General features: G+C 39.7%; 1 protein-coding gene across 1 annotated transcript in view; it reads left to right on the plus strand.

Annotated features, from left to right (window-relative positions):
* Positions 1 to 24,111, plus strand: part of TEX10 (testis expressed 10) — a 64,999-nt gene that overhangs the window by 8,069 nt on the left and 32,819 nt on the right. Inside the window, exons 5-10 of the mRNA XM_054164097.1 lie at positions 3,022 to 3,265; positions 5,183 to 5,295; positions 7,458 to 7,696; positions 10,872 to 11,007; positions 17,314 to 17,489; positions 18,436 to 18,613. Of these exons, the coding sequence (XP_054020072.1) occupies positions 3,022 to 3,265; positions 5,183 to 5,295; positions 7,458 to 7,696; positions 10,872 to 11,007; positions 17,314 to 17,489; positions 18,436 to 18,613 (1,086 nt within the window). The remainder of the gene's footprint in view (positions 1 to 3,021; positions 3,266 to 5,182; positions 5,296 to 7,457; positions 7,697 to 10,871; positions 11,008 to 17,313; positions 17,490 to 18,435; positions 18,614 to 24,111) is intronic.

A 24,111-nucleotide genomic window follows, 5' to 3' on the forward strand; every position in this document is an offset into this window, starting at 1 on the left:
CTTTTACAACTTAAATTCAGTGATACCAAGGTGTGAGATCTTTCTTTTGAAGAGACTGGAAGTGGTGCTGAAGAGTGGTGCTTCTGTTTCTGCTGAGAAAGGAGAAAATAAAGCTGTAGAGAAAAGTGAAGAAAAGTTCAGCGATCGAAACGGAAGACAAAGCATAGTGAATTAACGTGTGCAGAGTGACCTGTGCATCAGATAGCAACTGGAAAATGCTGTTCGCTGGGAGTTTTGAGTGTTTCTTTGATGCAATTGGCAGTGCACACAAAAAAGGAGGACAGTAACCTGACTTAGACTCTGAGCCCTAAAAGCCTGTTCAGTGCTGATGAGTTTTTCCTGTTTCAAGCAGCAGAAAATTGTTTCCTTATTTTCTGTTTCTTTCATACTTCCTTGACTTCCTTTTGCTGAATCTCTGGTGTCCTCTTGCTGTCAAATAGTAGATTTGTTAAATATTTTATTTTGTTTGGTCCTGCTTTATAAAAATACTGGCATTTTAAAGAAAAATGACAGCTTAAAGGGTACACAAATGCTTTGCAGCTCCCCTCAGTAGTAGTTCCTATATTCTTATTACCATATGAGGGTAATACATTTTGTAGTTTGAAAGCCACCTTACTGTTAAAAAACAGTGATAAGTGTGACAAGAAGATTTAACACTTTAATTGACATAAAGCTGTCCCAGTGAACCTGTATTGCTAAGGAAATTACACTAATCAAATACATACTGAATAGATGAGTGTAATGCTTTGTCATCTGTTGCTGGCAGTTGGATTTTATTTATGCCTTTTATTGATAACCTTGAATATTTGAAAGAGCTTTATTTTGAGACAGGGGGGTATATTTTGCAGGGGTACATGAAAGCCATGGCAAGTATTCTTGCCCAAATGCTTTCTGCAGCTGGGTGAAGTAGCCCTTTTGGCATGGATTCTTCTTCCTTTTTCTATCCCTTGTTTCAGATATATACTGAAATAGGTGGGGGTTGTGTTGTACTTTTTTAGACATCTTCAGGTGTGTATTGCCAACTTCTTGGGTTTCATGCATTGCTTATTGTTTAAAGGGCAGTTGTGTTTGTGGGTTTTTTGTGTTCCAGAAATACTTTGCTAGAATTCTAGAGCTCTCCTTTCTCTGTTTTCAGAGAAACAATTAAAGACTACAACTTCACAACTATGTCAGCCAGTTACTGGCATTTCAGAATCTCAGCTGTGTGTCATGGCATAGCATTCACAGAACAGCCTACCTTTTTTAGTGAAGCTGTGGTTGTGGTATCAGCTGGCTTGTTCAGTGATGCTTTAGAATTCGTTGTGGTTATAACTGGAAGATGAGATTTATCCTTTGTGTCTTTTGAGAAGACCTGAGAGATAAATGTCTGTTGGAACAATTTATCCTAAACTCTTTATAGCCTGAAGGAAACTGATGCCTTACAGCAGGGTTTGTGTCATAGAATGGACATGGAGGAACAAAATATGGACAAATGAACCAAAGTCTGTTGACTGCATGCATTGGTTGCTGCAGTTAATGCTCAGCTTTATTAAATTTTAATGTATATGGTAGTTGCAGGTACTAAAGTAAAAGTACCAAATTTTTTTGTGGCCAGCTGTGTTTCCACTTCTTTGTTGTATTTTGTGCTGGAAGTTTAAATTCTCCCATCTTGATTGAAGCAGCACATTTTATTCCTTTGCAGATGTCTTCTTGCTGCTCCTTTTGCAGTTTATTAATACCTGGATTTGTTGTGGTCCAATAATGTTCTTTGAGATACCATTTTCAACCAGAGAGAAATGACAGAGCAAAATTTTCTGTTACGTGCATATTATAGATAATTGCAACATCATGAGACAGAGAGCTTCATGGAAGGATATAACTAATTGGATAATTGGGAAATGACAGGATGATCAGGAAAAGCTGCTTTACCTCTTTAATCCAATATGGACTGAAATTATTTGTAAACAGATTTCTGTGCCTGTGAAAAGAAAGCAAGTAGTTTTTCAGATGTATATTTTGGAGGAAGTCACTGAAATAGGAATTTAACAGGAGGTTCAGTGTACCAATTCTGTGTATATTAGGAAGTTAGAATTATGATGGGAATTTCTTGCTGTGAATTGGAAAACAAAATCATAATGGAAAAGAGTGTCAGAAAGGATCAGCTGGAATTATTGTTGCCTTTTTTTTCTTAAGGGCTCTTCATATTTGGAAATCTTTTCAGAAGCTTCTGTGTTGCTTAAATTGAGGTTGCTTTCTTTAAAGAATCTTGTCTTCTAAATGGGTAACATTTAGATGATCTTTTCCAGGAGCAGGGTTTGTTAATTCATACTGATAATCCCTTTTGAAACACAGAAGAAGGATGTTAGAAGGGGGTGTGTGAAAAAAAGTCCCTGATTTTCTTGCTTTCTGGGAGATGTTCTTTTAATTTAAGCCATATCTCTTCAATTTTTGATCATTTTTGTTTAACTTAATTATCAGAGCATGTTAATTTTTCAGCCAGCTGTTCTCCAGCGCTTTCTGGGTGGGAGCAAAAGTTAGGTTTTTGCAGAATGATTTTAATTAATATGAACAACCTTTACGTTTATTATAGCTGGACATGGTTACTAACTGTAATAAACCTCATGCATTTGACAGTACTTTCTAGTCAGTCTCATTATTTTGCTTCAAGATGCTTAAAACTTAAAGCTTTTTTGTTGTGTTGAGTACTGTGAGTTCTTCTGTAGGGTGGAAGTTGTGCTTCTCCACTTTATAGACTTTGCATGTAACAATGGGGAAAGAAGTACTGAAATCTAAGAATTGGTTACAGAAGCACAACAAGCTTGCAGGGAGACATGGGAGCAGGTTTGTTGTAGATGGTTTGAAGTCCCATTTTCTTTACTGAAATACGTGACAAGAAAGCAAACAAATATTTAATGTATTTTTAAAAGGCAATCTTTCCTGATTTTCAGGTAGAGGAAGGTGATGCTGCTGTAATCTGTTTTTAAAGGTGTAATCTTTATATTTTTTCTTCCTTTTTTCCTGTTCTGTTTTGTTGTTGTTTAGGTCTCTGGCAAGTGTAATGGACAGTGCAGAAAAGGGCCTGTCCTCGGCTGAAAACTTAAAAGGTTTTATTGAGATAATAATTCCATTACTGATTGAGTGCTGGATTGAAGCATCTCCTGCACAATCAGCTCCTATTCTTGGAAACCTTTTGGAATCAGAATCTCAGCATCTCATGCAGCAAGTGCTTAGTATAATACATTTATTATGGAAACTCACAAAGCGACATGATGAAACATACAAAATGGTAAGGGAGAAGTGATCTGCAGCATGATAATGACTGCGTTTTGTTTTGATTGGAAACTAGTGAGTTGGTGGTTGGAAGCAGTGGATATACATTATAAAGAGATAAAAAGCCTACACTTTGAGTAGAATTTGAATTTGGATTTTAAGTCTCTTACTCTAGGAAAGACTCAGTTGAGCTGAGCAGCGAGTTCACTCATAGTCTCCAGGAATTCTTCACAGACTGCATCATAAAAGCTTTTGAAACTGAAAGCGATGTTGGAGAAGATGAGCATTTTACCTGCCAAATTACCCTATAGAATATAAATTTGAACAAAGCATATAATGGACTTGTTTGTTCCTTGGTTTTGTGTGTTGAAAAATGTTACAGGGGTAGGAGAATGGAAATGAACAAACCCTAAACCTGTGGAAAGGCAGGGCTTAACTGAGATCCTCTTACTGCTTGGTGCAGCCCGTGGTGTTGTGTCATGATTGGCACTGTCACAAGACACAAATCTCAGTAATTGGAAATTCCAGTATTTGGAAAATATCCTAGAAGGTTTTCTTTACCCCTGATTATTTTGTCTGTCTTTGATAAATGTAACTTGCTGCTCTTCCAAAGATTTTTGCAAACTGGAAAAAACACTCTTTCCATTTTGGCTGTTGAGAGTTGGAAGGAATGTCTTGACAGCTCGCTATTTTACCTGTGTGTGGGACCGTAGGTCCTTTTGGTAAACAAAAATCACATATAATTATTGGAAAACATTTGTGGAATCATTCCATTAGATTTGAGTTACCCAGCACATACAGCCTGAGAGAGAGATTCAGTGTGCCTGTGCAAAATGTGCTGTTTGCCTCTTTCATTGTCGTCTTTTCTAGAGGGTCTGTTGGAAGTGGGCAGTAAACAGGCAGCAGCCCAGGTAAATACTGGCTGCCTGCTTCCCCTAGCAGAGCTGCCATCGAGTGCTTGCACTTCGGTCACATGTAAGGAGTGCTCCTGTGTCAAGATGTGAGTTCTATTAAGTACAGGCAGCTGCATTGTCAGCTTAGGATGTTTTGGGGGAAAAAAGAGGAATCTGGTGTACAGACATGTTTTAGATAAGATAAACAGCTTATTTTGTCCTTTTCTTTTATAGTCACCTTTAAATATAAAATGTATTCAAATGACTAAATGGAAAATGTAAACTTTTCTTATTTGATAACTCTTGGGCTTATAGGCCAAAGTAGTTATTACAGACACTTTGGAAAACCACTCTAAATATGCTTAGTGGAAACCTATTAACCTTTGAAATAGTTTAGTGGTCATTTTATGTTCTAAATAACTCAATATCATGAAGATGATTTTGCTTGACTAGTTTGGTAACAATACAGGCCGCTTTTGTGATGAGTTTTGCTGGACTCTGGAATGGTGACTGTCTGCTAACTCATAGAGTAAAATTTCTAAATAGTGGGGGGAAAAAATCTTTCTTTCTGTAAGTGTGGCCTTTCTGCTTGAAAACAGTTCAAAGCTCACTGACAAAACAAGTACACTAATGATAATGTAAGATGAAGGCAATGTGAGAAATACATCTTAATGGAGAACTTGGGGACAGTCACAGCAAGTGCTTTTATATCAATTCATCAGGGTACTTTCACATCTGTAACCTGCTCAATGCAATACTACGTATTTCTGTAGTAATATGTGTTAAGAAAAGGTACTAGTCCAGTTTGGATTAAATGATGTTGCTCAACCTTGACTACTTGTAAATTTTACTTGCTTGTTTTGTGGGCCTTCAGGGTCATGCCGAGGACTTCACATTAACATCTGAGGTGTGTGTGAAAACATGGAAACAGAAGCTGGAGATCCTGTTTTTCATTGATTCTAATGATGACTTTGGAAGGTGACTGCATTGATGCATTTCACTTAACTACCCTGTTTTCTGTCGTCTGCTTGCTTTAACAGGAGCTATGGCTTCGAATGAATTACCTTGTTGATTTCAAGCACCACTTCATGCGCCATTTTCCTTACTCTTTGCAAGAAACAGTAAAGCACAAAAAGAAAGATCCGTGCAAAGGGTAAGAACACAATCAATGTCATCTTGTGAAATTCAGAGTTGTAAGAGAAGTGAGATAATGAGTCATATGTTTTATCCAGTATTAAGTTTTTAGTGTTGGAGGAGAAAACCTTTTATTGCATTGCATATTCTGTGAAGATCTGTAGGGTTCCCAAGAAGACAGCATTGCTTTGTATTGAGAAGTTTTGGTTGTTCTTTGAAAATTATTATATAGGAAATTATCAGAATATCCTTCAGTAGAAATTTAAATGCTGTCTTAGAGAAATGAAAGCTTTGTATCCAGCAATTGAGCTGGAATTTCTGTATTGCTCAATGGCGATTTCTGTGAAGTCTGACTAGTTTCATATGTTGGCATGGTTTCTTCAGTTTACTGTTGAATTAGATCAAAATGTAGTTGAAACTTTTTTTCATCCACATCTACTACTAATTCAATTACAGGGATGAATAAATACAGGGGAAGATAAGGACACATTGTGCCTATCCTGTATGGCAAAGCAGTACTGGAGCAGAAGCAGCCAGCATTTCTGCAGTATTGAGCTGGCAGAGAGGGTACACCAGTTTTGTTCTGGTACAGGCCAGTGGCAGATTGTTTCTTCTCTCAGCTCCCAGATATTCACACATAGTCTGTTCTGGAGTTTGTCTGTACTACTGCAGTCTCTATATATGTACAGAGGGTATTGGCCATTGTTTGTCTTGGTTTCAAATGCTTGCAAGCTGTGCCACTGCTGATTGAGCTGTAGCAGTTAAAGAACCTGTTTTTAAGGGTCTGCCACGGTGCAGGTATACTTGAGGTTGAAATCCTGTTTGGTATTTTGCCTGTTGCATTTTCCCTTCCTGGAAGGGTACATAGCATACAATCTTAGCTCTTCACTAAGTGCTTTCATTTCAACTAAGTCTTATCCATTAAGTTCTTAAATCCAGGTTTTGACCTGAACATCCTTCCTTGAAAGTTTCAGAAATCAGTAGCTAGGCAATGCAGCCATCTGTCTTGCCTTACAGCTGGCATCCTGACTAACAATACTTCTGTTTATACTTCTTCACTCTACTACTAAGTTTTGCACCATTCTTGCAGTGTAAAATAAATATATTGTTGGATACGTGGAGGAAAAATAATCTGTGAAACTCCTTGCTGTGTGTTTATTTTGACTGTTCAAGAGTTCTGGAAACTTAGCTTCCTGCTGTGAAAACAAAAATAGTTGCTCTGGGGTTTGTTTTTTTTTGCTTACCAGTGTTTTGGGTTAAAGGCCTCTGTTCAGAAAACTTGTAGAGCATTTCAAGGATTTCTTCCTTCTCTCGTTTGCAAAATGTGGCAGAAATTTACCACTGAATGCTGAACTTCAAAAAGTTGCTAGTGTTTGTGCTGTGTAAGTGATGTCCACAGGCTGAGAGGTGCTCACGTTGTAGTGGTTGGTTCTGAACTGAAAGGGTGACTGTGCTTCCGTTAGTGGAGGTTAGAGTGCTTTCTGTGTTTCCACAGCACTGCTTTGTCCTTTGGATGTAGGCTTTGGTGTTGTGCAGCTTTCTGTATAGAAATGCTGTGATTCTCTTCAAAAATATTTTTTTCTTGTATAATGTGAGTAGCCTGACAGACAGCAAGTAGAGAAATTCTAGTGTTATGCCAAGCTGCAATACCCTTGATTCCTTTCTTAATATCCTTGATTTTGCCTTTCAAACCTCTGTAGAGCAGCACAGTGGTCCTGCAGAATATTGTGATGATGAAAAATGATTGCCCATGAGTTTGGAAAAAGCACCTAAATGGATTTCTCTATGCTGTTCATAGTGCTTATTGTCATTGTGTAATGACAGTATCCCTGTGATTCCTAATAGAAGAGACTCAAACTAAGGATTTTAATTTTTTTGTTTTAAGCTGTCCTTTACTAGTTTAAGTTACCTAAAAGTGCTGCCAGGCCCAGAGTAAAAATGTCAAACAGGAGAAACCAGCCAGAAACAATGTGGAACTTTGGTTGTTGCTGCCACTGCAGATAGTTTGACAGCAGAACAAAACAATGCTAAGTACCCAAATGTCAGATACGAAGCCTTTCAGTTGGCTTCAAACCTAACTCTTACAATTTGTTTTCTACTAGTTCAATTTCTTCCAAATTAATGTATGTTAAAAGGCACAAAGTATTTTAAAATCCCTCTCTTTTTCTTTCTCTCCTCCAGCAACAAGTATTGTATGACATCCTCAAACAGTGTAGACCATCTTCTGCTAAATTTAACCTTGTGTGACATCATGGTTTCGCTAGCAAGTACTTCAACACTTCAGATGGATTCTGGTTGGCTGGACATGATACGGAAATACGTGACAGATACTCTTCAGGATGGCAGCAAGCTGAATAGCAAGCAGGTGAACAGGTTGCTTGGTGTGACTTGGAGATTAATGCAAATACAGCAAAACAAAGGTGAGATATAAGCAAAATTATGCACTGACAAAGTGTTTGAGGTAACGTTATCAGGTCATTTTACATCCTCCGTTATTGCATCGAAGTATTTTGTCTGGAGGTAGATTGAATTTCATGGTCATACTTCTGCATGGAGCATTGAAAACTGCTTGATTTTTAGGAGTGGATGTTGTTAGATTGATACTGTGGATATGCAAAGTATTAATATATTTGTGTACCTCTTTTCTGATTTTACTACATAAGATACTCTTGCAAATGGGAAGATGAGTTTTCTAAATGTCTTTTTTTTCCCTAGTAATAATTACTAGAATGTAAAGGTGCATGAGAGAGTTCTGATGGAAGCTGCTGTGAAATATATTCCAAGGTGTTTGATTTGACTCCTTTTCCAAGAGAAAACATGCTTCCCATTTTGATTTGCAGGACCAGTATACTATTTTGCCTTAGCTTGGTTTTTGCTTTTCAAGTTCTTTATGGTTGTGATCCATGTAAGATCTTGTTTTACCAGTCTACTAAGTGATTGATGTAGACTCTATTTTAAAAAGGCAATTTTCACTCAGTCTAAAAGTGGCAGCAGTCTGTTTTGTCTTACCAGTCTGGCAGACGTGAATTCCACAGCTGTGCAGCCAAGTAGTTTATAGAAAATGCTTTGCCCATAGCAACAGGTTTCATTGTTAGGGTTGCAAGATGAAAAGATGTCACATATCCCTTAAATATATTTTGGCAGTTAGTTGTATCTCCTTCCAAATCGATTTTAACTGAGTCTTACCTATCCCTGTGCCCCTGATGACAAAGATAATAACTGATCTTTCCAACCTACACTTCAAATTTAGCTTCATGTTGAGGGCAAGGAATAGTTCACAGTCATTGATGTGCCTGTCTTGCCAGAGGAGCTAAAGCAGAAGAGTTGCTACGAGAGGAAGTAGTTTCCAAACTATTGCTAGACTGTTAAATCAGATACTTCACACTTCTTTTTAATTGTGCATTGACTTTTCCCTTGTTTACCAAATTTCTACCAGAGAGGGGATACCAGCTGGTGTTTTTCTAAACAAAGTGGCCATTTTAATGCAATATTTTCCTTGGGAAGGCAGAAGATAACTAAGCTTAAAGAAGTTTAGAAAAAATGTGTCCGAAAGCACGGTGGTATCTTTGCAGTCACCTTTTGCAGGGTTGCCTCTTTGGAGTAGCTGTTTATGCTGGGGTGAAATGCACGTATTCACCTTTCCCTGTGGATGTCCAGGAGAGCTTCGAGCTGTGATGTCTGAGATCTCTCTCTGTTGTTTATGATCAAACATTGGATCTGCTCTCTGTAAATAGAGGTTTGCTCCTTTCTTGCATCTCCTGAGTGAGACTTCAGCAGCAGCTTGCCTGCTAGTTAAGTTTTTGATTAATTTTCATAGAGCAATGAAGAGAGCAGTCATTTCAGAAAGAGACTTGCCATGTGACAGTTAAAACTGAAATAGGTTAAAAATTGAGGACTTTGGATACATTTTAGGAGTCTGTGTCATTTGTATCTTCTAAGAGTGCATTTTTAATTTGCTTCTGTTTTTAAACTTGTTTCTGTTCGTATGAAACAATTCAAATAGTAGGACCTACCTTACTTGGCATGCCATAGAGTTATTTGAAGGTATCTGAACATTCTACACACTTAAAATATGCATTTCTTACTATGTTTGTTCAGTTAGCAGTTCAGTAATTAGCTGAAACCTACCTGAAGGTGTAATTGTTATTCAAATAAGAATAAGCCAGTGTTCTGTTTAAGAAACACTGTCCAAGGTGGTTCTTCACCTGAAGAGAATGTGAACTGACTTAATTTGATGGTCCTGGTGCAGTAAGAAGAACTCAGTAATTTATCTTAATTAAAAGTAATTTGTATTTGGTGTATTCTTCTGTTGTCAAATGTATTGGTGTTGGGTGATAGGTTCGACACGATGATCTTGAAGGTCTTTTCCAACCTGGATTATTCTATTCTATATTAGATTTCAACTTCTAAATGGCTCCCTCCATTAAGCTTAAGTATGACCATGCCATTTCAGGTGCTTTTTATAGTGTGTCCTATATTGGAAATTAAATATCCCTAGTAAGATTTTTGCTGATGAAGACAAGCCACTAACTGGATCAAGAATAATTTTTAGCATGGAACATTCTTGTCTTCTTGGATGGAAGTGTGGAACACAAAATTATGTCTGTTTTTCAACACATAACTTGCTCAGACTGCTCAGTACACCTGAAAGGAAGCACGAAGGTTTCCCACTCTTAGTTTATGAAGATAATTAAGTGATTGCTACTGCTTCAGTGTATCTTGACAGTAATTTATTGGGATCCCAAGGTCTTCTGAGATGAATTGAGTTAGGTCTCAATACCATTCACATATCTCTGAAGCTTTCAGATGCTTCCCCATTCTTTCCAGGCTTGTCTTCTCTGAATTCGGGTCTTTTCCCATGCTTTGTTCATTTTTACATTTGGTGGTTTGATCTAATTTACAAGGAAAAATTTTCATCTCTTTCTCAGTCTGCTGTAATAACTTCTGTGCTGGCTGGCTGGTTTGGGCCATCTTTGTTACAAAAATTTTTAAGTCTTGTGATAATGCATAGCTGATGAGAGCTTCAGAGAAGGAAAGGTTGCAGTGGAGCTAAATACTTCCCTTTTCGGTGGCTTGCCAGCAGCCTCTTGAGGTTTGTGTTTTCTGATTGCTTTAGCAGATTGGTTTGGAGCAAGCTGATTCAAAGGCATGGAGAGCTGATAAGACCGGTGTGTGTTGCAAGGAGAGAGTACAGAAAGCACTGTGACAGGTTTGGGGAAGCATAGAGGAGGATTAGTGGAGAAGACTGGTGTGAAGTTGCTGTACTAGAGGAAAACAATGTGGGAGGTAGCAGTGGAAAGCAGGAACTTACAAGTTCTCAGCAATCTGTGCACAGCCTTATCTTCAAGAGGCCTTGAAGTTTTCACTTGCATGTTGTCTCTGTTCTTTTAGGTGGCTCTTTCACAAGTGACACAAGAAGTTGTTGGTTCAGCGGTTTAGAATTCTGTCCAGTAGTTGCTTTAAAACATTTGGGTACTTTCCTGTAGAGTTAAATGTAGTAGGTAGTTGTAGAAAGAGATTATACTTACTTCTTCTGTGTATAGTCAGAAGATGAAGCAGCACTACTTAATTGTTCTTAACTTTTTTTTCCCCTAGTGGCAACAGAGCCCTTGATAAGAGCAGTGTATACGCTATACCAGCAACGGAATCTCCTCTTTCCGGTCCGTACGTTGCTCTTGAAATTTTTTAGCAGAGTTTACCAAAAAGAAGATTTGAGGACTCAAAGAATCAGGTAAAAACCATTTACATATCCCTTTTGAAAATGATTTCAACATAGTGTATTTATTTTGGAATTAATTTCAGAATTTATAGTACTGAATTTCTATGCAGATGTAAAACTTCATGCCGAATTTGTTTCGGCACTATGCGACTGAAATGTGGAAGTTTAAGTTGTCTGTAAAATTGAGATGGTTATTAGCTTAGTTGTCCTTTTTTCTGAATGTGAGTACTAGAATGATCATAAAGATCTAAAATTGAGTTTGAGGTGTGTAGTATTGCAAGCTCATTGTTACTGGTTGTGTGGTTATCATTAGATGTGTCAAGACTGTGTGGTTGTAGCCGTAGAGCATTTCTATTGCTTCAGCCCAAGGTCATGGACTTAAGACTTGGTGCCTTTGGTGGTTCTGCTAGTGCCTGTCTGGCCTTAAATACTTGTTTTCTTTAAGAGAAACATTCTTCTGTTCTTCTGGGTACACATTTCTAAAAAGAAAGATATAAGAATGATGCTGTAGCTGCCCACATAGGTTATGATAGAAGAATCACCTTTAGGAGGTGCCTAATGCCATGGTTTACTCCTCCACTTCTGCACGATACGAGGGTGAGAGGCTGTTCAGCAAAAATGCTACAATGCTACTTTATACCTTCTGAGCTCTCAAAAACATTGATCCAGGTCCATTATTTCTGTTAGTCCAGACAAGGTCTGCAATAGGCCAGCATTTCCATTTGGAAGCTGGCATGAGCAGGATGATTTTGAACACCAGCAGCAAATTTGAATTTAACCCATGACAGAGCTCAAAAGACAAATGGTGTTTAGGGTTTGGGAATAATTGGGGGGTGGGGGGAGTATGCTTATTTTGGATTTAGGCCAGAGGGAGAGAGGGAACTTAGGATCTTGGGTGTAGTCCTCTAATAAGCAGCCCCCACTGTGCCGTGGCAGAACAAGGGGACACAGTCTCTAGCTGCACCAGGAGAAGTTTAGGCTGGAGGTGAGGAGAAAGTTCTTCCCAGAAAGAGTATTGGCCATTGGAATGTGCTGCCCAGGGAGGTGGTGGAGTCACCATCCCTGCAGGTGTTCAAAAAAGGATTGGATGTGGCACTTGGAGCCATGGTTTAGTTAGTCACAGTTAGTTAGTGTCGGGTGACAGGTTGGACTTGATGATCTCTGAAGTCTTTTCCAACCTGGTTGATTCTAAGAAAATGTTCTTGTCTGCTTGGGTTTCCAGTTTTGTGCATCTGCTAGATAACTGACTTGCTTCAAGTAAGAGATTATTCTTATATTGCTGTTACTGTGTGTTTTCATTATAGGGTTGGTCCAAATTGTCTCCAAGTCTTAACTTTTCCAGAAGGTACTTTTTAGCTAAGTCATCTGGTTCCAGCCATGTGGAATCCTTAAACACAGATCAGGCTGCATCAGTATGCCTGTGAGAACTGCAAAAGGGCATAGGTCATATCCATGAGACTTATTTTCTGCTACTAGTTAAAAATCAAGCCTCAGCCCCCAGAAGTGGTGGTATGCACAAGCAGAGTCAAACTCTTCTGCAGCTTCTTTGTGTTGTTAAATCTTCATTTCTGGTAATGCCGGAGTAATTCAATCTAAAACCAGAAATGTTTAATACTACACTGTGAACATTATAAGAAGTATAGAGAATTTGAAAGACAGACAAGAAAAAGGACTGGTAGCATGCTGTTTTTCTTAGTTTTTTCACCCAGACTGAAAAAAGATCTTTTTCATACTGACTAATTTCCTGGAGGTTACATAACTACTATTTTCTGTACTTACCTGGAAGTTTTGAGCATCTCATCCAGTTTCATGTGATCATCTTACTATCTAGAAAGCTTTAACTTTCTATCTTTAGACATCACAAACAGCAGTAGTTCTCCTGCTGTTCCTTTTAGTCTTCTGCATGGAACTGTGACATTTCTAGTAACAGAAGAACAAAATCTCGAGAATTCTTTGCCGAAAGGATAATTACACCTCTGTCTGAGAGACATTTGAAGATGACATAATGTTTGTGTATTGTGCTGATCCATTTCTTTGCTTTAGAAACAAGTGGATTTTTTTCATTTCTTCTGTGTGGACTGTGCAGTTATCCTGGATGGCATTCATGTTATTCCATTCAGTTCAGCGTCGTAGGTCCTTCAACCCTCTTGTGACTGCTTGCTGCTTTTTTTTGTTTGTTTCTCTCAGAAGCTCAAGAGCAGTCAAAGAGGAGCAGAATTCATCTTGGAATGTATTCCATGAAGCTGCTTATTTGTTTGTTTTTACATGTATCTGAATTAAAGGCTAGGTAGAAGGGTTTGGCCTTCTGTTGCCCTGTGGAAGAAAACTTGATTCATTTACTGCAAGGTTCAGAATTAATATTTGCACTTAATGTGAGTTATCTTCCCCCCGATTGCTACACAGGTATAGTCATTGTGTGTATACAGACTCATATATATGTGTAATCCTGGTAGAGTCTTAATAGGCTGTTTAGCCTCACAGCCTGCCTTCAACACTGACCTATGTGAGGTGCTGTGGCACTTGGAGCCGTGGTTTAGTTGTCAGGAGGTGTTAGGTATTAGGTAATAGGTTAGACTTGATGATCGCTGAGGTCTTTTCCAACCTGGTTGATTCTGTGATTCTATACTGTAGGAATAAGACAAGAATTGCTTTTCTCTTGTACTCTAAGCTTCCAACAGTGTGCAGCCTGTATTTCCTCACTGCACAGAGCTTCTCTGTTTTTACCTCACTCACTGGATGGATTTTCCATGAGTGTTTCTGGTCATTCCTTGGACCAGTCTAAATCAAGAGCAACTGCAGCTTCTTCTGGCAAGGAGTGACAGAGCTCAGCTGTCTGAAGACCATCTTTCTTCTGTTTGTTTTGATCCAGCACCACTTCTACCAGAGAGTGGTTAATGGCTGGTGTGTTTCTAAGCAAGGTGGCCATTTTAATCCACTAATTTTCCTTCAAATGCAGAAAACAAATAAGCTAAAAAAAAAAGCTTACATGAAATCACAGAAGCTTAATGTGTGTCAGTCTTGTCTGCTGATCCTGTAATGGTTCAGGAATTTCACTACAAGTAGGAAATTGTGTACCTCACAAATACATATATCTGTCTGGCCAGATAATTCTTGTGCAGTACTAAATCCAACATCTAGTCAGGCTTTATAATTAATTTGCTAGCTGTTGAGGAAATACAGCCTTGACATGCTGGAGAAATGGGCTGATGGTTCAACAAGGAGAAGTGCACATTCCTGCATCTGGGGAAGACCAGGCCCATGCACCTGTACATGCTTGAGGCTGACCAGCTGGAAAGCAGCTTGTCAGAAAAAGACCAGGAGGTCCTGGTGGACAGCAAGTTGAATATGGGCTAGCAGTGGGCCCTAGCAGCAAAGAAGGCCTTGGCTGTATTAGGAGGAGTCACAGCAGATTGAGGGAGTAGATCCTCCCCATCTGTTCTACACTGGTAAATTCACTTGTGCCATACTGTATCCAGTTTTTGGGCTCCCCAGTACAAGAAAGACATGGACATAACTGGAAGAGAGTCCTGTGAAGGGCCATGAAGATGAGGAGGGCACTGGAGCATTCCTTATATGGGGAAAGTCTGAGGGGTAGGACCTACTCTAGGTGATTCTGCTCTGGCATGGGAGTTGGACTAGATGATATTTTGAGGTCACTTCCAACGCCTGACATTCTGTGACTATTAGTCCTGGAGAAGAGAAGGTTCAGGGGGCACCTTATCAATACATGTAAATACCTGAAGAGTCAGGTTCTCTTCAGGGGTGTCCAGTGACATCACAAGATAATGGTCACAAAGCAAAATGCAGAAGATGCAGTCTGAACACCTTCTTCACAGTTAGTGTGAGCAAGCGCTGGCACAGATTGCCCAGAGAGATTGTGGAGCCACCACTGTTGGAGGTGTTCAGAAGCTGTCTGAACATGGTCCTGGAGAGCCATAACTAGCTGATCCTGCTTTGACAGGAGTTTTGGACCACATGACCTCCAGAGATCCCTTTCCATCCATGATGTGATTCTGTGGAAGAAGTAAAGCTTCCTTCCTGGTTTGGTGGTTGGTTTTCTTAGTTGTGTTTTGTGGGGGTTTTTTGTCTGTTTGTTTTTATTTTGGAAGGTGTTTTTATGGTGGTTGGTTTGGTGTTTCGATTTTTTTTCCTCCTAGTTGGTTGGTTTGGGGTTTTTGGTCATTTCTGGGTGGTTTTGTTCTGTTTTGATGGTACTCTAGGAATTCTGAACTCTGTGGTTTCAGGTGAAACCACAAAAGATGGTACGTACCAAAAAGGTAACTGATTGGTGTAAAACCTATCTGACATTAAGGGCCTGGAAGGGTATGTTGTCTTTAGGAGACAATGTGGGAAGAGAAAGCAAACTAGTTTAGTCATATCCACTATGAAGTGTCAAGTAATTTGAGAGCTCTGAGCCTTCCACCAACTCATCCACGTCAGCTGTGTCTTCTCCAGGCTTTTCCTCCTGTTAAACCCAATCCCTGTATGCAAGGCTATTCCCTCTTACGTCATGGATACTTAGTTTCCTTCAAGTTTTTGGTGAGGAATTTTGTTGGGTCTTCTGAAAATGAAATAATTTTGGCAATCTTTGTTACTCTTGCTCACATCTTCAAAGACCTGCTTTGAATTTCTTAATGTACACTCAGCAGCTCCCTCCATGTAATTACCACTTCAGTAAGCTGATGAAATACATTTGTTTATAAGTTATACTTGATAAGCCAGGATGTCATAGAAATTGTAGCCCAAGGAAGATAGGCTTTGTCTATGAGATGGTTTTAGTTTGAGCTAGAACATTTAAATGAAAGCAGATCTCTGATGGAGGCTATCAAGTTTCAAAGCTCATCACCAAAAGCATTTAAAGGAAATAAAAAAAAACTAACTAGTGTGGTTTCCTGAAGTATGACCAGGCCAGTTGATGGAATGGAGAAAGTGGTCTAGAGAGTCAAGTCATAAATTGAAATGAAAATTTGTTTTAGGCTGGGGAAGGGCTTGGCCAAGTGTTTTTGCCATTTCCTCAACAGCTTTTGGGGGATGTTTATGGTAAACAGCACTTAGAGGGAATGCAAAAAAGGGGATTGCTAAGCAAAGTGGTGTCATTCCTGGTTTTCTGACAGGCAGGTTAGGAAGAGCAATTTGTAAATGTCAAGATGAATTTATTTTAATTTTCTTCCCTAGGATCTGAAAATAGCAAAAGCTTCTTAACCATCCTACTGTAGGGAAGAAGTGGGTCTGAAATTAGGGTGAATTCAGGTTGTCCTTCAATGCGAATAATATCTTGTCACATTTTTCAGTAAAGGTTATTATAATTCCTATCGAACACAAGGGATGGTCAGGGTCCTCAGATACTGAAACAACAAGGCTGTACACAATTGAGTTGAGTGACATCAAGTGAATGCAGAAGAGGAGGGTTAGGTCCGTTTTATTCCAGTAACTTGAGAGGACTGGTGTGTGAAAATGCAGATAGGAAGAACTTTGACTATTACCTTTAAAGGCAGGTGATGCAATTTGGATTTGGTATAAAAGGTGGCATTTCACTTACAGGGATGTGTACAGTGGAATAGAGCACATAAATGACAATGGTGTGTGGTAAAACTGAAGAGAGTCTCCTGATACAGTTCCTTAGAGCTCTCTTGAAGCTAAGCTTCATGTTATTAGTGACTGGCACACAAAGCAGAAACAAGCTAATAGAAACTTTTTGATGACACAAAGTTCAGAAGCATTCCTTACCTGGCAGAGGAAATGGGAAATAAAACAGAAGGTAAACCTGAGGGAATGGTAGAGGTAGTAAGAGGTGTATTTGTACAAAACAAAACTGGTGCACTACCATTTAGTGGTAGTGTTTCTAATTCTTCATTATGCCTTAAGAGGTATCTGAACTGACAAGCAGTATGTCAGCAAAGGTGGAACTGAATTTAAAAGTATAGTGTAAAGAGTAGCAGGTTCAGTGGTACTGAGGGTATAGTAGTCTCACAGGTTTTCAGCCTGATTTGCAACTCAATGTTAAAAATAATGATAACTGGAAATGTTGCTTTGCCCAGCATAAAGTGAGTTCACACAAATGGATTCTGAAAGACTTGAAAATATGTAGTGCAATACCTATGGATCAAACGAGTGCTTCTGGTGTAACTACTATTGTAGTAATGCACTTGAATCTTCTGATAAGAGATTTTCAGTAAATCAGTGCTGTAGTTTATTGTAATTTAATTGTACCTGACACTAAACCAATTTATTTAGTCAAGACTGGAAAGAATATGTTTGTGGGTTTTGTTGGTTTGGCTTGGATTTTCTTTCCCCAACTAATTTTCCCTCTTTCTTTAGAAGTCGGAGTAAAGTTCTATCTCGCTGGTTGGCCGGCTTACCTCAGCAACTTGCTCTGCTTGGCTTGAGAAACCCTGAGCTTTCAAATCAGCTGATTGATATCATTCATTCTGCTGCTTCTCGTTCAAACAAGGAATTATTGCAAAGTTTACAAGCCACTGCTGCTCGAATATATGGTAAGGGTTTTTACACTACAGTGTGTCGACTTTTGTCCATCACTTGGCAGGGAAGCTCCAGTTGTGGAAAATACTGGTGATTCCTAGGTGAAACAGAATCATAGAATGGTAGATAGGTGTTGGAAGGGACCTCCTGAGGTCACCTAGTCCAATCCTCCTGCTAAAGCAGGTTCACCTAGAGCAAGTTGTACAGGAATATGTTAAGGCTGATTTTGAGTATCTCCAGAGATGGAGACTCCACAGCCTCTCTGGGCAGCCTGGTCTGGTGCTCCAGTACCCTCAAAGTAAATAATCTATTTCTCATGTTTAAATGGAACTTCCTGGCTTGCAGTTTGTGTCTGTTGCCCCTTGTCCTGTTGCTGGTTACCACTAAAAAGGAGCCTGGTCCCATCCTCTTGACATCTGCCCTTTAATAAGCATTGATAAGATGCTTTCTCAGTCTTGTCTTCTGCAGGCTTAACAGCCTCTAGTCTCCCAGCCTTTCCCTGTAAGAGAGATGCTGCAGTCCCCCTCATCTTTGAAGATCTCTGCTGTACTCTGAACCTGAAGCCTCTGGGGGGACGGGAATTGAGATTGGTTGAGTCCATTGCCATAAAGATTAAACTGAATTGTGTGCATCAAGGCTAGTAAAAAGAGTATGATCTTTAGTTCAGGCTAGTAGCAGGGTTTCAATTTGATAGAGTAGAAATTTCATTTTTGTGAAATCTGCTTCTGATAATACTGCTTCTCCTTTTTCCATGTGTTTTCTTTTCCCCTCTTCAGCCTTACTTGCGTTATCCTCCCTTCAGCAATTGCTGCAGGCTCTCAACTGGATGAGAGCAGTTAGAAAAGAGAGGGGTCCCTGGAGGCTTGCTGAAGTTTTGTATGAGATGCTAATGCTATGGAATTGTTACCATGGTTTTCATGTGTTTCTAAGTAGCCGAGTTACTGTGTGTGTGTGCTGCAGATCCGCTGGAGGGCACGCTGGTGCTGCTGCCGGCCGAGGCGCAGCGGCGGCTGGTCCAGCTCGTCTACTTCCTGCCCTGCCTGCCCGCCAGCCTGCTCGCCTGCCTCAGCCGCTGCTGCATCATGGGCAGGATGTCCTCTGAGCTGGCCGCCACGCTCATCGGGATCCTGCGAATGAGGTACCACGGTGGACGGGCACTTGGGTTTCCTAGTTACAAAACAAAGGAACATTTGCTCGTTCAGCGTGAACTTTGCACAAAAAAAGTCATCAGAGCTTGCAAAAGTTGATGTCATAAAGAGTTAATACTTTCATCAGTCTTTGTTCCTGTCACTTTGACGCTCTCTTTACACTGACACATTTACTCCTGTGCTTGATAGCAGTCATATCAGTTATCTCTAAGGCTGCACAGTATTGAGCATCCTCTACCCAGAATGTCCTGGAATCACAGAATCACGTAGGTTGAAAAGACCTTTAAGATCGAGCCCAGCCATTAGCCCAGCAGTACCACATTAAACCATATCCCACATCTACACATCTTTTATATACCTCCAAGGATGGTGATTCAACTACTTCCCTGGCCAGTGTGTTCCAATGCTTGACAACTCTAATAATAGTGAAGAAATTTTTCCTTATGTCCAATCTAAACCTCACCTGGTGCAGGTTAAAGCCATTTCCTCTTGTTCTATTAACCAGTGGTCTGCTGTCAGCACTTGTCCTATCATCACTGGTCTTTGTTCTGCCTCTGGTTGCAGCTCTTCCTTGTAAAAACTTGTAACTGACACTGTAGTGAGAAATAACCAACCACCATGTCATTCTTATGTTATGCCTGCTTTCAGATTTTTAACACTTGGCTTTTCTTGTAATTATGCCATTTAAATAGCCAAATCGTAGTAACTAGGTAAGTGTCTAGCTAGAAATCATGCCTGTTCTTTGTTGCTGTTACCTTGGCTTGAAAGAGGTGTTCAGTTTGCCTCTGAAGTCAAGGAGAGAGGTTGCTGCTCTACACTGAAGTGAGTGGAGGGCTTGCTGGGATTTCACAGGGGTGCTCTGTTTTGGTGCCTCGGGTAAAAATGCGCATGATTCTCTCTGTTGTTCAGTGTTGTTGAACCTTGGGTAAATAAGCAGGAAGTGGGATTTTGTGATTTGTGTGTCAAGTGATTTATTTATTTTCTCCCCCTCTTATTGCTTTTTGGAACTTAATTTTGTTATTTTATTGTTTTTAAACAGGACATAACACAATGTACTGTCACACAGGGGCCCGTTCGTATTAGCTGTGTAACATGAGAGTAAGGCGACTTAACATAGGAAGTGAAGATGATGACATTTATAATATCCTATGTATAATGCATTGCCACTATAAAAACAAAATTCTGTCTAATTTTGGGAGGGTGGCCTTCTATTTTTGAAACAAGAAAAATTCTCTGCCATATACTAGAAATTCAGTTGCAAACCATAACCAATTCAAAGGTAATCACTGTAAGAACTAAAGTCATCGCTCAAGTGCTTGTTTTGTTGCTAGGTCTTACAGACTTTTCAGAAGGGGAGGTTTTTATAGTATATAATATATAATAATACATATATAATAATATATATAATAGTATATAATAATACATATATAATAATAGTATAATATAACCATTTTCTAAAGATGATCAGAAAGCTGCAGGTGGGCTGTGGGCATTTGATGGTTTTGGCAGAAAGACGTACGAGACAGGTGGGGTATAGTGTTCTTACCAAACTTAGGTTACATCCTGACATCAGAGAAGGAGGATCAACTTCTTATGTTTCAGAGATGCAAAGAAAGCCTTTTTTATTTTAATTTATGACATTTGGAACATGTTTTAAGTTGGAAGCAAAGACTGTGGATTATCCCCTCAAGTTGTCAATCAAAATAACCAGATGAAGTACTGACGCAGTTGTACTAGTGCAGTTTCTTGTGCTGATAAGCCATAGCAGTCCTCCTTTCTGGAAGATTGTGAGTTCTGATGAAACTTGGAAAAGAGATCTTATTCTTGAGTGTTGCTTTTCTTTGATAAGGCTGTTCTTACTGAGAGGAATCAGTGTTAAAAACTTGGATCAGTTTTCTTTAGAAACATATCTGAAAATAATGCCTTGGAAAGATTAAAAAAGAGCTTTTTATAGAGAAAGTGAATACAACAGCACTGAAAATGTGTTCTCACCTCTGTAGCCAACTTTAAAGGGCTTATTGATGACACTTTTTTTAGCTTGGCTCAGCTTTTCCTTGGAAAAGAAGTTGCACAGTTAAGGAAACAATAGTATGTTTTCTAGTTACGAACCTCAGCTTGGCTTTACGAGCTTCATAACCTGTCGTTACTGCACACGGGAATTCATGAACTGATTTTCTATCCCTCATCAGAAAGGCCAAGCTCTGGAGTATTGTGTCCAGTTTTGTGGCTTGCTCTTAGAAAATGGTGTGGACAAACTAGCTTGAGGTTAAAGGAGAGCAGACAAAGAATGATAATCTGTGAATTGTGATCATGGAGGGTGACTGACAGATTGGAACTGTTAGGCAAATAAGTCTGGGAAGGAGAGGGAACTGTGTCTGTAAAAGTCTGTTAAAAAGGAATGAGAGAGTGGAGTTTTAGCAGGAGTAGAAATATAGACCCTAAATGTCAGGGAATGTTTGATTTGAGTGCTAGCAAAATTTTGTGAAACCAGACATACACAGCAGAACAGATCTGTGGAGGATGAAGGTATAAATATGCTTCAATGGAGATGCTTTAAATTGGGCTGGGTGGCCAAGGCTGACTTGGAGGAGGTGGACTAGGTAACTGCTGCTAAGGATTTGCAGCCATTCTGATATTTGAAGTTGAACGTGCAAGTTTTTTAAATGAATAATACTATTGCAAAATGTATATAACTTCACTGTTCTGTGCCACACTCTGGTTCACGGGTCACTTCTAGTTGTAAATTGCATGGAGAGTGGTACAAAGCAGTCTACCAGGAGGCGTGACTGATGAGGAGACGTGGTGTGGTCAGTAGATGGCACTGTTGCTCTTCCGGAGCATTCATGTTCCGTGTGTCCCTGGGGGAGTTTTGTACAGTTCTGTTCTTCTATGCCACCTGCTTGTCTGTCGTGCTTTAAATAGACTGCATTCAGGAGCATCAGAGGCTTGCTGCTGCATTTGATAGTTGTTGTTAATGTCTTCAAAAGCTTTTTATTTCCATGTTATTCTTGAGTGGTGGAGCACGTATGTTTTTACATGTCTGAGAATGCACATACCCATGTGCACTAAGGTGGATTTGGTGAGAGTACATATGGATGATTACAAGACTGTTGCATTTATTTCAGGAACAGTCATTATAAACCCAAGAAATTCATAGGGTTTTTTTTGTGTGCATAAACTACAGAAAGTAGATAGTAAATGTATCCAGATGGCTTAAACCACAGCCCTGTGATGCTATCAGTTGGTAACATTAACTCATAATTGTGCTAACTTCTGCAATTTTTTTTTGTTGATTGGAAAGGAATTTGAAGACATTCAGTAGTTTCCACTTCATACTTTTGCAGTATGGAAATGAATAGCCAAGTGGTCTGCAGGAGCCCATTAAGTGAGCCACAGCGGGTTCCAAGTGCTGAGAATGAAGCTGATGTTGAGAGTATTTCCATATATAACAGGAAGGTTTCTGAGCCTGGGAGGGTAACTGTCTATAAAATTACTAGCATGGTTCCTGTCATGCTTTTGGTCTCTTCACTAAAGCTTTACCAGTTAGCACAAGTGGAGGGACTGCTATTCAAAGAAAACTGAAATGCAGCTGCCCAATTTTGGATGTTGGTATATCAATGTAGACAGACTTACTCTAATTGATCTCTATGCCAGCAAACACATGGTGCTGCTGTTTGGGCCACTGGAATGGCCACAGCTGGTGAGTTTCAGGTGAAACTGAGGGCCGGAAGGTATTGACTTGGCTTAATTTCCCTGCTTGTTCTTCCTCAGTGCCTGCCTTGTGCTTACTGCTTTGGACTGGATGTGAGCAAATTCAGTAAATGCAGACAGGTAGGGTTCTGAGAGATGAAAGCATGTCAGGGGTTTTGGGGTATAAATCTTTCTCCTCAGTCCTGTTGATACACAAACAGGTGTGGAGCAACATGAGCAAACAGTCTGCCACTTCAGTCTGAGACAAATGAGAAGTAGCCGGTTCCTGGAGATGAGTTCTCTGAGTCAGCCTCTCATTTAAACCTCCAATGAGCTTAAATTTATGGAGAGAAGTGGATGTGTGTAGCAAATACTTTTGAACGTCTTTGCATTCAGTCCAGTGGAGCAATTTGTATGTGGTGTTTAGGTGATACTACTTTGATATACCGAGATGAACCGTTCATCTTGATGCGGGGTGCCACGTTTCGAGAGGAATTGATTATTTTTTGGGTTCCTAATTTATTGAAATAAGTGGTACATAGCAAAAAAGTAGTTCTCTGCTAATTAAATGGTTTAAGTGTTGGGTGGGAACATGTCACATTTGGTGTGAGCAGACCTTTGATTTGAAGTCCCAACCTTAGCATCATCTTGATGGAGTTCTGGTAATTGCTTGAGGATGCAGGTTCAGGCAGGAAGACAGTTCTCTCTAGGAAGTGAAGGAATGTGTTAGTTATGGACGGTCTAATAGAGACTAAGGCCATAAACTTTAGCAGTATTCTAGACAGAGCTGGAAAGAATTTTTGATGTAATCCCTCTGCACCCACTTTCTACATTTGTAGGGCAGAGGGGCTTTAGAATGGTTTTAAAAGGACTAGTGAAGCATAGGCTTATTTTTTGAGTACTTTTCGCTTTGAGGCAAATCATCAAATATGGAAGGGTTCCAGTATATAGTACATTGTCTTTGTTTGTCTGACAAAGGGGGGAGGTTTACCATTCACTTACCAAAGTCTGTAGTGTAACAGTTGCAGAGGAACACCATCTCACTGTTTAAGCTCAATGCATTCATTTGCTACTTCTAGTGAGTTTGTGGTGATTGAGTGGCAGATACCTTTTTTCCCTTCTGTGTGAGGTAGAATACTTAAGATGATTAATTGGTAATCTGACTACTTTGCTGTATTTTATTCTATGAAATGTGGATTAAGAAAGGCAGTTGGAGATAATAAAAAATACAAGACAGTAAATTAGATGGACTTTGCAGGAAAAATTCTGTCTCTTCCTAACATGTCTTGAGGTACAAATAAGGAAAACCTGTTCAGTGAAATCACAGAAATGCAGTTTATGACAGCTGTCTGAACAGGAGCCAGCAGCATGCCAAGAAGGCCAAGAAGGCCTGCATCAGGAATAGTGTGACCAGCAGGACTAGAGAGGTGATTGTTCCACTCAGCAGTGGTGAGGCCGTACCTTCAGTACTATGTTCAGTTTTGGATGCCACAGTAAAAGAGATCAAGGTGCTGGAACGGGTCCAGAGAAAAGCAGGGAAGCTGGTGAAGGGTCTCGAGCATATGTTTTCTGAGAAGTGGCTGAGGTTGCTGGGGTTGTTTAGTCTGAAGAAAAGGCTGAGGGGAGACCTTATTGATCTCTATCACTGTGTAAAGGGAGATTATAGATAGCTGAGTGTTGGTCTGTTCTCACAAGTCACTACTGATAGGATGAGGAAATGCCAGGGGAAGTTTAGGTTAGACATTAGGAAGAACTTCTATACCCAAAGGGTTATCAAAGGCTGGAACAGGTTGCCCAG

The sequence above is a fragment of the Dryobates pubescens genome, chromosome 9 (assembly GCF_014839835.1).
Source record: "Dryobates pubescens isolate bDryPub1 chromosome 9, bDryPub1.pri, whole genome shotgun sequence".
Lineage (NCBI taxonomy): Eukaryota > Metazoa > Chordata > Aves > Piciformes > Picidae > Dryobates > Dryobates pubescens.